The following is a 12,765-nucleotide window of genomic DNA, read 5'->3' as shown; positions in this document are numbered from 1 at the left end:
GGGGGGGGGGGGGGATATCATATGCAAGCCAGCATGAGTACCCCTGCAAGTAACACGCCGTAGAGCATCTGGACATGACTCATTCCCCTAATGAAACCGCTCTATAGGATAATCATACGCCATAGACATTGTTGCCGCGGCCGTGGTGTTCAGCAAGCAGTTCATAATGACCGTATGGTATCTTATGGCGTGATCTATGCACATTTTACCCATTAGACTGTACAAAGCACGCTTTGACATTTATTTTGTTTCCGTCCCCATAAAAGGCTTATCTGAATGGAGGAATGCTGATCTTGCACTTTTCACCTCCCTCGGGGTCAAAGTGGGATGAAAGTACAGTGTGGTACAGTGCGGTCCCTGTCGTTGCAGCTGCAGCATTAGGGCAGTTTTCTTTCTACAGGTAGACTCCAGCTTCACTCCAGCTTACACCTGTTGGAGGGATGCAGTCACGATGCCCCCTCGTGGTTTAGACACGAATCGCGTTTTCCCCTCTCCCCTCTACATATATGCTCAAAAGAAGAATAGGCAAAAATGCTACACTGACGCATTTTCTTTCTTTCTTTCTTTTTTTTACAACACCATACAACTAAGAGCAGGAGCCTGTTTTAAAGCAACGCCTGCGGTTGTGTACAGACTGCGATAGCATCTTTAAGGTGGTGGGTTGTAGGCTGTATCATCCCACGCATCTTCCCTTTTCCATGCAGTCACTGGCCGTGTACATCAGCCATTATAAGTGTATGTGCTTTTCATTGAGTGTAATGGCATAATAACAGGACAAATGGGCTGTGTAGCCTATGCGGGGTGTCGATGAACACAAATTGGGTGTTTCTCGTGCAAAAACAGCAATCACAACGCAGTATGATTAAAGTCAATTAAAAAGCTAGAAAACAAACGTTAAGAAATTAACAATAAAAGGGTGCCATGGACTCACCAACTCCGATTTTCTCCTCTTCAGTAGGTATCCACATATTTGGTTATTTTCCCTCCGGTAGAGCAAGCCACATTATGTCAATATCGTGAGATGATGCTGCTAAAAAAAAAAGGCTAAAGGCTACAAATTCTCCTGGCTGCTCATACATGGGACTACATGTCTCGACCCTAATCAATAGGCTATACTGGCGTTTTGTATGTGTACAAGGGGTGGGGGGGGAGGACCATCAAAATCCTCAAAATCTCCGCTCTATTATGTCCCGGCGTGTGTCTCCAGTCTGATGCAGTCTCCGTGTCCACATAATGTAACGCGCACACACACATACACTCGCTCACGCAGGCAGGCACGCACGCACGCACACAGTGAGCGGCTTTTCTGTCTCTATAAAAAGGCGTTATTGCAGCCGCGTTTCAAGTGAAACGAAGATGCTTCTTTTCCCTAGAAGCGAAATTTATTTCATTTCGTTGTGTTTCTCTCTCTTTTCCATCCAATCGCGTTCAAGTCCAGCTGATCCACAATAGGCTGCTCAGCCAACGTGAACGGGCTCGATCGGGCGGTAATTAGTATGTCGCGATAACGTTCCGCGGTCCAAACTGTCGAGCTGGTCTCAGAAAATACTGAGAAAGCTGCAATATACCATAAGCTGCGCCATCTTCGTGGTCGTCACATGACTCGTTTTGTCAACACTGATGTGTCAAGCATTTGCAAATATATGCACCCCCCTCTCTCTCTCTCTCACTCTCTGCATGGCAGTTGCATCCATCACAAACACAAACTGCAACTTCTCCAGCTAGGATGCTGGCTGGCAGTCTACCTTTTTTGATTGAATGCATTGCTTTGGGGGATGTTGGCCATAAAGTAGCTCCCGGTGTTACGGATCAGGACAGACCATGTGGGGAAGCACCTCCTGGTTGAGTCATTTCAAAGAAACAGACCCACTACCGGCGATGATTTGTCATAGTGCAGTCATGCTCCCACACAGATGAGATGCAACTAATTCCTAAAGGCCAATTTCACCATTTGGATAGTTTTGGCAAACTGATTTCTCATTAAACCTTCATCACACACAAACACAGGCTGTTTTATAGGTGGCATTCACATAAAATAAATGATGGAATCTAAAATGTAGTGGTCTTTATTTATTCAACTTCATGTTGCAAACCAGAGGGGGAGCTTTGACTTCAATTTGGACTTGAGTTGAGACACCTCTGCTACATTCTCCAAGATTTGAGTTTTTGTTTTTGAGTTTTATCTGTTGATGTAACTGAATTCATATCAAGTGGTGAGTTCAATACCTTGAATGGAGGATATGTATATTTATTTTTTTAACTCAGTTTAACTGATCGCTTATATTTTCTGTAAATTCAAAGTGCTGTTTTGAAGCCACCATAATGGCACAATCCTGAAACCATTTATAGACTTACTAATTTATCTTTTAAAGACTTAAAACCAAAAAGGAATACGGTAATCGGCCTATAAAACACCCACCATGTGTTACCAATTTAGAGGAAACGGTTTGCCTGTAAGATGACAGATTTGAATTGTAAAGACACATATGTGATGCAATGAATTTATTTTACTTTATGGCACACTGGTGTATCATGAAGTGAGTCACTGCAGTTAAAACAGGCTGTGGTGTAATGATGAACACTATGCAAATTACTTTGCTGTGAAGCTTCAAACCTGTGGAGTAAACAGTCTACGCAAATCCACCAATATGACCTTCGAGTGATTAGCAGTTAGAAAGAACATAGTCAATAAACGCAGCCTTAACATTTCAGGAATATTTTACCTTAAAATGTTCCTCTGTCTCACCAAGATCTGAAGATTTAAATATCAGCATGCCTTGGGAAGAGAACATACTTCTAAGAGCTGTTTTAAACCTGATTAATATTCAGTTTTAGTCTCAAATATCTTTGTCATACAGTATCTCACTGCTCAATGCATGCCTGGTCATTTCAGTGCATTAAGCCGTCTCATCCTATAGACAAGGCAATCATGACTAGAAAAATAGAGTGATTTGGTGAATATTGAGCGTCTAGTGAGTTTGATGTAGTGTGGGAGGGAGGGCAGAATTCTGCAGGGTAATTTCTCTCCATCATAGCGACGCTATGTGACTGACTCCCATCTGTCTATTACTTCAAGTGGAACACTGTGGGCGGTGTTCCAATCACATACATAAAGCTGGAGGAGTTTGGGAGGGTTTGTAAGGTAAATATGCATCCCAGCTAATAAACATTGGAGAAAAAAATATATATAACACATTTTAAGCTTCCATCACACTTGCTGAAAATGTGCTTAAGTGAGACTACTGCACACACACGTTAAACCTGGCACAAAGGGCATTTGAAATGGTGAAAGATTTGACAAGTGCCTTTTGCACATATCATTTTTCTGACAATATTTTATTGCTCAGTGGCTACATTTAGCTCTGATGCAGCAGCACTGTGAGGATGAGACACTGGTACACTGCAAACATGGATTGCCTAATACAGTGAGAGCTGCTATCCGTTTCAACACTCCCAAAGCTAGCAGGCAATAAGAGCCAGCCAAGGAGGTAATAAGAAGCATGTCCTACCAACTCATCCATCACCTGCCTTCACACAAACATTCTTATTTCTTTACACTCCTCAGGATTATACATTTCATGCACTCTGTGGTCCCTGCGCATATAATCATTGTCTGTGCACATGGACACAGGTGCGTGCAGCCACCAACAGACACATTGAATTTAGAACACATATTACATCCTTCTAATTGTGATTCTAGTGACTATTTTAATGTGTTCTATTATTAACTGTGGTGGAGGGAGGCCATAGGAAAGTTTTGCGGCAAATCCTGCATGCACAATTCAAACATTACACATTCAAACATGTTAAGGGCAATAACAATTACTTCAACTTATATATGAATGATATAAATGTCTAAATTCTTCAGCTTCTCATTCTTAATGCATGTGCACACTTTCCCTTGCAGGTTGTCTATTAGCACTATTTCATGCAGTGTCTCTAACTTAAAAGAAGCATTGTATTCTTATTTTAGACATTTAAGAAACCTAACTTTACTGATAAATCGATTAGCCTTTTTTTGCCTAATGTAAAGGCACACTGACTTTTAACAGAATTAACATATCATACCTTTATCTAACGAGGTGGATCTGTTTTGCAAGAGAAACCGGAGTACAGCATGACAGATCAAACAAAGACCAACTAACCACAGCAAGTCACACACAAAGATATACAAACAATTATTTCCTTTGGTTATTAAGAAGGTTGCTGTGAAACCATTAGTACAGATCGCCTGAGTTCTATAAAGCCAAAGTTCCCTACAGTTGCAAATATTTACTTAAAAGTTCCCTTTAGGAGCTCCTTGCTTGCAGGGACACAATATAATTATCAAGTTTGTGTGTGAATTAGACCTTGATATTGCCCCAAGTGTCAGCATGCGCTCTTGCTTTCTTCCTTTTAAAGAGCCACATGTTTAAAGGGGACCTATTGTGTCTTTTTTTCCTATATATGTATAATGTTAGTGTCAGTTGTTCATATTAAACATGACCAAAGTTTCAAATAATTTGGTAAATATGTGTAAAAGTAATCCTGTAAGCAACAACCTCAGGTTTCAGACCTTTCTGGAAACTCTCCAATGTTTTTTCTACTGTAGTCATCTTTTGACAGATTTCTATATCTGGTCATCCGCTCAAAGCACGATACATCTAGTTAAATGCTAATGTCAGATAAACTTCTAATTTTGGTTGCAGATGTTAAGTTCTCCTCAATTTTGGATCAGATTCCTCAGATAGCCTTTTTTTGGTTTTATTACAGTAGAAAGTAATGCTATTTTCCATTACAGTCAGTCTCCTGGCTGCAAAGGACAGTGCAAAGACACAGAGAGCACAGACCCGGAAATCCTGACCAATCAGAGCAGACTGGGCTTTTTTGGGAGGGGGTTCAAAGAGAAAGGTGCTACAACAGTGTCTCAGACAGAGGGTGAATACAGGTACAGCAGCCATGGGCGGTATGAAAAACTAAAGAGTTTTCTTGAAGATTAAAAGGTAAAAACCCAGCTTAATAAATGTCTACTGCTGCGAGCATCATTCACACGTTATTAAAACTAGCACACACAAAGCTAATTTTGTGGCTTTATTTATAGTAAAAATACTTTAGATACATACAAGCTGTACATAAACTGTCTCAAGAAACTCAACATCAAAGTCTTCTTATAGGAAAGAAAACAGGTAAAATGAACAAATGCAAGGCAAAAAACAAGAAAAATCAATGTCTGCACTGCTTTCAAAAAGTGTGCAATTGAAAGGCATTTGTTGTCACAATGTTGGGTTTGAAGCTTCCTGACACTCCACTCAGAGAAAACTCTAAACTTGAAATGAAAACAATTTGCTGACCACCAGCTTTTATTTCCAATGTTTTAAAGTAAGCTCTCTTTCAATATTTAACAAGAGATTTTAGTCCAAGGGATGAGGTTTACTATAGTATCAGTCCTGAACCAAAGTCACTGTGATAAATCCCCAGTTTTCTAACATAAGATTATTTTCACTGTATGACTGGATGTATGCTGTTGTCAACAGCACAAAGCCATGGAATCATTTTAGGAAACATCCACTAAAGCCAAATCGTTGTGTGGCTCAATAAAGGTTTGTAAAATATCACAATCGTAGAAAGCTGTAGAAGCCTCAATTCGCCTGTCATGTGCTGACAGTGAGCAGGTGTGTCAATAATGTTGTTACAGCGTCCACACTGGTTTCTTCAGCAATACAAGAGAACCAAGCTCATTTAATCTCCGTAATTACGTAATGAAATCAGAAGCAGACGTTTACGAATGGCACTGCTGTGTGTGGCGTTTTGGCTATTGGTTTATGGTGAAAGTGAATCCTGAAGGCAGGTTTTAGGCTTAATGAACCATGAGCATGTTTGTGCATTACAGCTTTATTATCAGCTGCCTAATTCAATGCTTTATTACTTTCTGGTGATTTTTCCAGGCGATCTGGCAAAATACAAGCTTGGGGATGCATTGTATCCTTTGCCACCCAAATGCAAACCCACAAGACTGCAATGTAAGCCTTTTTTCCATACAAACACTAATCTGTTAGCAAACGGAGGCTTACAAAGTGAGTGGATCAATATCAAATGAAGACGCTCACTTAAAAGCCGTAAATGTGATAAAATATAAAACTCGTCTTCACAGCATCTACACACTGGCAATTTCTCTCATCAAGCCCACCATTTCTTTTATAAAACTATATTGTTTACAATCATTTTTGCCCACCAGTCAATTTGTGTGCATTAGTTTTTCACCTCCTTTATGAGGTTGTTCTTCCTTGGTCTTGTCACTGCAGACACCTACTGTTTCAAACTGGCAGTGCTCCAAAGTTATCTCCCACCTTGTCTGCTGATATTATCCTCTTTTCTTGCCTCCTGTTCTGCAGTTCAAATGTCTATGAGGCAGAAGTCTTGACATATTGTCCGGTTCCACGGTCCCAGGCACCAGTGGCTCCTCACTCATTCAGGGATAAGATGATGTCATCCTCCAGGTCAGAGTTGTCGGAACTGTCTGTTTGTGGTGTAGACAAACACAGATTTAGAAAATGTGGGGATAAAGACTAAAAGAAAATGTGAAAAAGCACTACATCCTTTTTTTTTTTTTAAGTTCATTCTTTGGAATAAACCAAGACAGCATTTTTAAATTCAACGAGGAATGAACATTTCCTCACAGTGACCAGACAAACATGAAAACACAGAGACTAAAAATTAGCCTTGTTGTTTCACTTAGTGGAGACTGCAGATCAAGGGCCCATTCTTCAAATGTTGCTTACCATATCCAGGCTAACATGTTCATTTCATGCTTAAGGATCCTGTTAATTCTCATGCAGTAAATTTAACCAATTCAATAACAGTAAAGTGTTATTTTGAAATAAAGGCAACATGAGTGGAAAGTTGAAACCATGATCAACATAATTGATAGAGATATATATATATATATATATATATATATATATATATATATATATATATATATATATATATATATATATATATACACACACACATAAAAATTTCCCAGTTTCCTACATTTCCCCTTTGGGGAACAAAAAAGGTTTATCTTAGCTTAGGTCTTCATCTTAAACCCAAGGAAGGAGTCATTTATGTCTAACTTTCTGTATGGGATTTAACCCTGTGCTTTTGTAGATTTGGGCTTAAGGATTTGTTGCTCTGACAACAACTGCAGATAAACCTTACACCAGCTTTAAGCTGAAGTGAAATCAAGCTAACATAGCTATTCAGGTACGATGAACACAACTTAACAACTCAAAACAAAACTAAACTAAACAATACAGAAATGAATAACAGAAGGCAAAAAATATGTAGTTAGGACATGTTAAAGGCTTAAACGTTGTAAGACTCTATAAGAACCTGCAGACTCCGCACACAAAAGTTCACTTGAAGCGCTACACACCATTGTCGCCATCCAGATCAACGTCGTCATTATCAGAGTCATCCTCGTCATTGTCATCCTCATCATCGTCGTCCCCAACGTCAACATCCTCTTCGAGAATGCGTGCCACCTCTTCATCAGAGGGAGAGAATTCATCATTTCCATCGTCCTCCTCTTCATCATCCTCATCCTCTCCGCCGTTCTCATTCTCTGGCTCAGCGATAAGGGGATCTGTATCAACGTCGTCGTCTGAATCTTCATCATCGTCATCATCTTCTTCCTGATCGTCATCCTGCTGGTGCACAGATGACAAAACTAGAATCACTGCAGTTTACATCCATATCTGTCCTGACTTACATAATGTGTAGAGAAGAATTTAAAGTAATATCATAAAAAGGTATTAAGTGTATTTTTTTAGCAAAACATGCCAAAACAGCAGTACACAAGATCTATACAATCGACAGTTTCAAAGTAGGCAACCAAGAGTAGTGTCAACAATTCAGTATCCAATCAAATGTCTGGGCTTCCATTTCTGATTTAAGTTGTTAAAAAGTGTTTTTGCAACATTTTATCACATCACAGTGAAGTTGTCTGTTGGGATATAAAATGTTGTCACTTTTTAATTTTATCCTCTTAGACGCTTGTGAAATTGTCATAATTAGCGAAGACATTTTGGAGCTATGTCCAAAACGGCATTCTTTGACCACCAAAATCTAATCAGTTCATCCTTAAGTCCAAGCGGAGTCCTAAGGCGTTACTGAGATATTACATTCATGAGAATGGGATAGACGTAAGGTCACAGTGGCCTTGATCTTTAAGCTTTAAAATCTAATCAATTGATCCTTAAGTTCAAACGATGTTTTGACCAAATTTGAAGACATTCCCTCCAAGGGGTCTTGAGATATGACGTTCACAAGAATGAGACGGACAACCCAAAAATATAATGCCTCTAGCCACGGCTGTCACCTGAATGGAGGCATAAAAAAGTAAAAAATTACAATTCATTTTTGTAGCAGCCTAAAGGAACCAAAGAGGCACAGCAGCATCCGGATAAAAGAACAAAGTTCGAACCTGATCATCCTCGTCCTCCTCCTCTTCCTCTGCAAGTCTCTGCCTGCCAACTTCATATAGTCTGCACACTGTGTCAGTGTTTACAGAGTCTTGGTTCTACAGGACAGGCAGGAAGAAATTTAATTATTTTATATATTTACAAAGTCAAATTAATTATCCCAAATTTCTAAAGCTGCATTATGACAAAAATTCACCTCAATCACAGCTAGGTAGCAGTCTTTGGTATCAGTGCAAAGGTCGAAAATATTCCTCTTGACATCAATAGTGGCTGGGAAGAGAACAGAGACAGAATTCTATTTCTGAAACTATTACATTAAAATTACATGATTACCAACTACTACAGTGTACAGTAGGCATGGGACAAAAATAGGATCTCCATAACAAGCCCTTAATTATAGTGAAATACTTAGAGAAAAGATCAATTAAATTGAGGTGAGGGCAGGACACCTTACCAATTGGTTTGTAGTCCGTGGCATTAAAGGTCCTGAACGATGAACCAAATGGACTTTTCATCTGCATCTCCATCATGTCGTCTTCATCGTCAGCCTGCAACATTGCTGCAAAACCAAAGGGCCAAAGTATGAGATAGAGTAAATAACAACTGTGGCTGGTTAGCTGTGGTTCGGGCTCTCGAGATGTCCAAGTGGTCATTGCATGAGCAGAGCCATTACGGCACACCAACGGCTCTTACTGTGAGGTGCCATGAACCAGCTGGTTCTCTCTGTTGCCAGTCCTTCTGCCCATTTGGCTTGGAGTGACGGTAGCATATCTCACACACACGCACACCTCTACAGGCTCTGTTCACACTGCTCTACAAACACACACATGCTCACTTTGCTTCATAGTTACCAGCCTTTCACTCACTTTTCACACACTTGCACTGACTGTGGAGCCAGTTGCAGGCTTGATGCCAAATGCTCTACCTGATCACGATAATGCAGTGGCTTCTGTATTTACCTCCATAGATGACAGTGCCATTGTTGTTGAAGACTATTCTGCACTGGTCCAGAGCGGGAACGGTGTGGAGGAGGTGGAAGGTACGCAGATCCCACTAAAACTCCAACTAAGGACCATGACACTCTTTTTCATTTCATCAACTTAATCTGCTACAAATTTAATTACACAGCGATTACAACCATCCCCCGGGTTATGGAATCAATTTTCAGTGCAATAAATATTTAATGTTAAGCAGTGAAAGAAAATCTTAACAGTCATCATTTAAGTGACTACAAATTTAAACACTTCAAACAATCCAGGTCAACCACAATGATTCAATCACTTACTTTGAATTTTTAGCAATTCATTAAAAAAGACCGATATAAGTCTTATAAATGCTGCAACATATTTTCACCATATTTTGATGTTACCCATCCAAAATAATAATAGAGCCATTTTCTATTCTTCAAAAGGATTACGTCTTTTTTATAGAGCATGTCGAGTTGCTTTAAAATTACTTTGAAAGTATTAAACGCTCAATCCACAGACAAATGCAACTAGCTGTTAGGACTTGTCACAACTATACTATATATAGGTAGAAAGTACTGCTACAGTGCTGTTACAGTCATTCTCCGGCATTAGACGCCACTGAGATGCCGAAACCGCAGATGAAAAAGAACTGGAAACGCTGGTCAGTCAGGAAAGACGGGGCTTTTTTGGAAGGTAAGCTTAAAGAGACAGGCCCTAAAACGGAGAGTTTCAATTAATTGCCTATATTGCCTGTATACAGCCACTAGCATGGCTGTATACTCTTGTTTATTTAGATTAGGAATGAGTCTGGTTTGACTTTACTTTTCCCAGTAAATAAGTGTCTTGCCATCAACAAAAACAATAACTCCAAAAACAGTTAGGCTATCTCCTACTGTACTCCCTATATCTTATTTAAATCTCAAGGATACAATTTCTGTGTTCACAATGACCTCCAGGCCATTGGGATGGAACACACCACTGATGTTCATATTGAACTTGTCGAACTTGTGGATGGCCTGAGCCGTGCGCACATCCCACAACACGCCATCATTCAGCACAAGGTCATCTGTTGGGTTGAAGGTGGCGCAGTTCCTCTTGTAGTTATTAGCCAGGTCTGGGTTGTTTAGAGTCAGAGTTACCTGACCTGTCTGGATGTCATAAATCTAGCAAAAGAGAAAGCCTGAATGTTAACCTTCGCCATTGATGGGTATTGTTTTTCTATATTTATCATTTCATTATGTTTAAATAATGCTGAGATACGTACCCTTGCTATATGTTCCTTAGTCCCAATGACACGATCTTGTGAAAGCTTACTGAATTCCACATAATGGTCGCCCAGAAATGAATGCCTGACAACAAAAAGAGCAAAATTTCAACATTTAATCAAAAACAAGGAGCCAGTGTGAGTATAAAAAGCACAGTTGTTACTTAATGGTTAAAAACATTGTAAAAAAAATCCCAGTATTGCCTTGGCTAAATTTGACAGATTTATGGTGCTAAGTGCTTGTGTTCCATGAACTTAAGACTGCAGCACTGAGGCTCCAAGCGTGCATAATTAAACAGCATGTCATCTCCTTTGGTCAGCTCCTTCTTTTGACAACATAAAGCTGCTGTAACATTGGGCAGAGAGTAGGCCTGGACGATTAATAGTTGTAAAATTGTGATCTCAATTCACCATATTCCCGATTTAATGTTTAAATAACTTCAATTTAAAAAAAAATACTTTCTTCTATGAGTTTTAAACATAGACTGTATAAAATGGATGTTAAAGTACTCCCAAGCGCTGCAATGCTCTCCCTTCTCTGCATTGAAGCCTTTGCAATTACAGGCTTGTGGTTATGCGCAATGTGCTATAGGTGCCAAAGACAATCTATGTTTGGTACTGCAAATTTGTTTTGTTTTGTCATGGTCAAAGAAATTGATCGTGATATCAATTCTAAGCAAAAGAATCATGATTCATATTTTTCCCCGAATTGTAAAGGCCTAGCAGAGAGGACCACATACATTGAGATAGTGGGATCACAGACAGGCTTAATTGATCTGTTAATCGATAGTCTATGGTCAGACAGTATTCATGTTGTACATTGCATTGCAAATGTTTCAATTTCTAAGAATTTAAATGTAGCTGGTAAATAAATATGGGTTTTATTCTTTTATGCGAACATCACTTACTTCATGATGAAGACTGACTTCATGCCCCACAGTGCAGACAGAGGGTAACTCCAAGAGGCTGATGTTAAGAGCAGAGAACCATCCTGAAAACGCAAAATGTGATGATTAAATATCTCCTCCACATGGGTTTTTGGTATATAAACATACTCTGCTTGGAATGATAATGTGTGTCTGAACCGGTTTCATCACATCTACTCCTTCTTGCTCATTAAAAACCAGAAGGTTTAACAACTGGACATCAACGTAAACTCCAAATCTACTTAGAAGTAAAAGTAGAGGGGGCTTTGATTATCTTACACACAAGAAAATAAGAATCCATTCTGCAACAACAGCAAGGAATAGCGCACAACTGTTGCTATACTAGTAGCTTTCTCTACGAACCCGTGAGGGCTCCAGGTGAGTGATGGCTGAACTGTGACAGCTGTAGCTGGCTTCCTCCTGGCCTGTAAACACATTGTAGAGTTTGAGCTGCCCTGTGCACGTCCCGAGCATCAGGAACCGCTCGCGAGCTGAGAAGGCACAACACATGAACCCACTCTCATCCTCGTCTGCCTCCCTGAACACGGAGATGGGACGGAACCTGGGAAATGGAAAATAAAAAATGTGGAGAAATAGTTGTTGAGGACGATCTAGTAGTCCTACGTTGTGTCCCAAGGAAGGAAACGTGAGTCTAGCAAAGCCACCTACCTACTGAAGATGAGATGTCTGTCAAAGCAACCTCCATCCACTCCTCCATATTTAGGATATATAACCCTCCGTGTGTGTCGGGATGTAAAGTTGATAGGTGCTTGGCGCCTCTGTTTGGGCTCAGGGCATTGATGGGGGGTGAAGAGAGAGAAAGGTGGGCATGTTGCCACAGGGTTCTTACAGCGTGCATGCTGTTCCCTCAGGTACTCTGTGATGATGCTATCTAATGCAGGGGGGGAGGGAAGGTGCCTGTCAAACTGCTTCTTCATGGCTGGACTCTGGCTAAAAGCCCCGTGGTCAGACTTTTGCCTCAGCACCCGAGGTTTCTTGCAACTAACCGTAGCACACGCCGCTAGCCGTTCACGAGAGAAAATGATTCGTCCAATTAGGGGTGAGCCATTGCTACAGATAGGGACAGACGTTGACGGGAAAGCAGTAGAAGACACAGAAGTGGGTTGTGATGTAGAGGGACGTGTTTGTAAATTGCTAGA

The 12,765-nt window shown here is 40.2% G+C and overlaps 2 protein-coding genes across 8 annotated transcripts in view; both read right to left on the bottom strand.

Annotated features, from left to right (window-relative positions):
* dock3 (dedicator of cytokinesis 3) overlaps positions 1-1,678 on the bottom strand; it is a 48,024-nt gene extending 46,346 nt beyond the window's left edge. For 3 of the 6 annotated variants that reach the window (XM_032521872.1, XM_032521878.1, XM_032521875.1), the window contains exon 1: positions 932-1,677. In XM_032521872.1, coding sequence (XP_032377763.1) covers positions 932-968 — 37 coding nt within the window. In that variant the 5' untranslated portion in view covers positions 969-1,677. Of the gene's footprint in view, positions 1-931 lie in introns of all 6 variants that reach the window. The other 3 variants (XM_032521873.1, XM_032521874.1, XM_032521876.1) reach the window with 2 other exon arrangements.
* A 3,376-nt stretch (positions 1,679-5,054) lies between these two features.
* Positions 5,055-12,759, bottom strand: dcaf1 (ddb1 and cul4 associated factor 1). 2 transcript variants are annotated; one of them, XM_032521945.1, is made up of 11 exons: positions 12,275-12,759; positions 11,969-12,167; positions 11,588-11,670; positions 10,680-10,764; positions 10,345-10,578; positions 9,407-9,500; positions 8,902-9,006; positions 8,644-8,717; positions 8,450-8,545; positions 7,400-7,673; positions 5,055-6,496 (listed from the first exon to the last, which is right to left on the bottom strand). In XM_032521945.1, exons 1-11 carry the CDS (start codon positions 12,541-12,543, stop codon positions 6,441-6,443), a joined length of 1,569 nt encoding a protein of 522 aa, XP_032377836.1. In that variant the 5' UTR covers positions 12,544-12,759; the 3' UTR covers positions 5,055-6,440. The 2 variants fall into 2 exon arrangements, with proteins under 2 accessions (XP_032377836.1, XP_032377838.1); XM_032521947.1 differs by having other exon boundaries at positions 7,400-7,670.
* Positions 12,760-12,765: the final 6 nt, after the last annotated feature.

Source organism: Etheostoma spectabile, chromosome 7, assembly GCF_008692095.1.
Source record: "Etheostoma spectabile isolate EspeVRDwgs_2016 chromosome 7, UIUC_Espe_1.0, whole genome shotgun sequence".
Lineage (NCBI taxonomy): Eukaryota > Metazoa > Chordata > Actinopteri > Perciformes > Percidae > Etheostoma > Etheostoma spectabile.
This window is presented reverse-complemented; position numbering and strand designations above follow the sequence as displayed.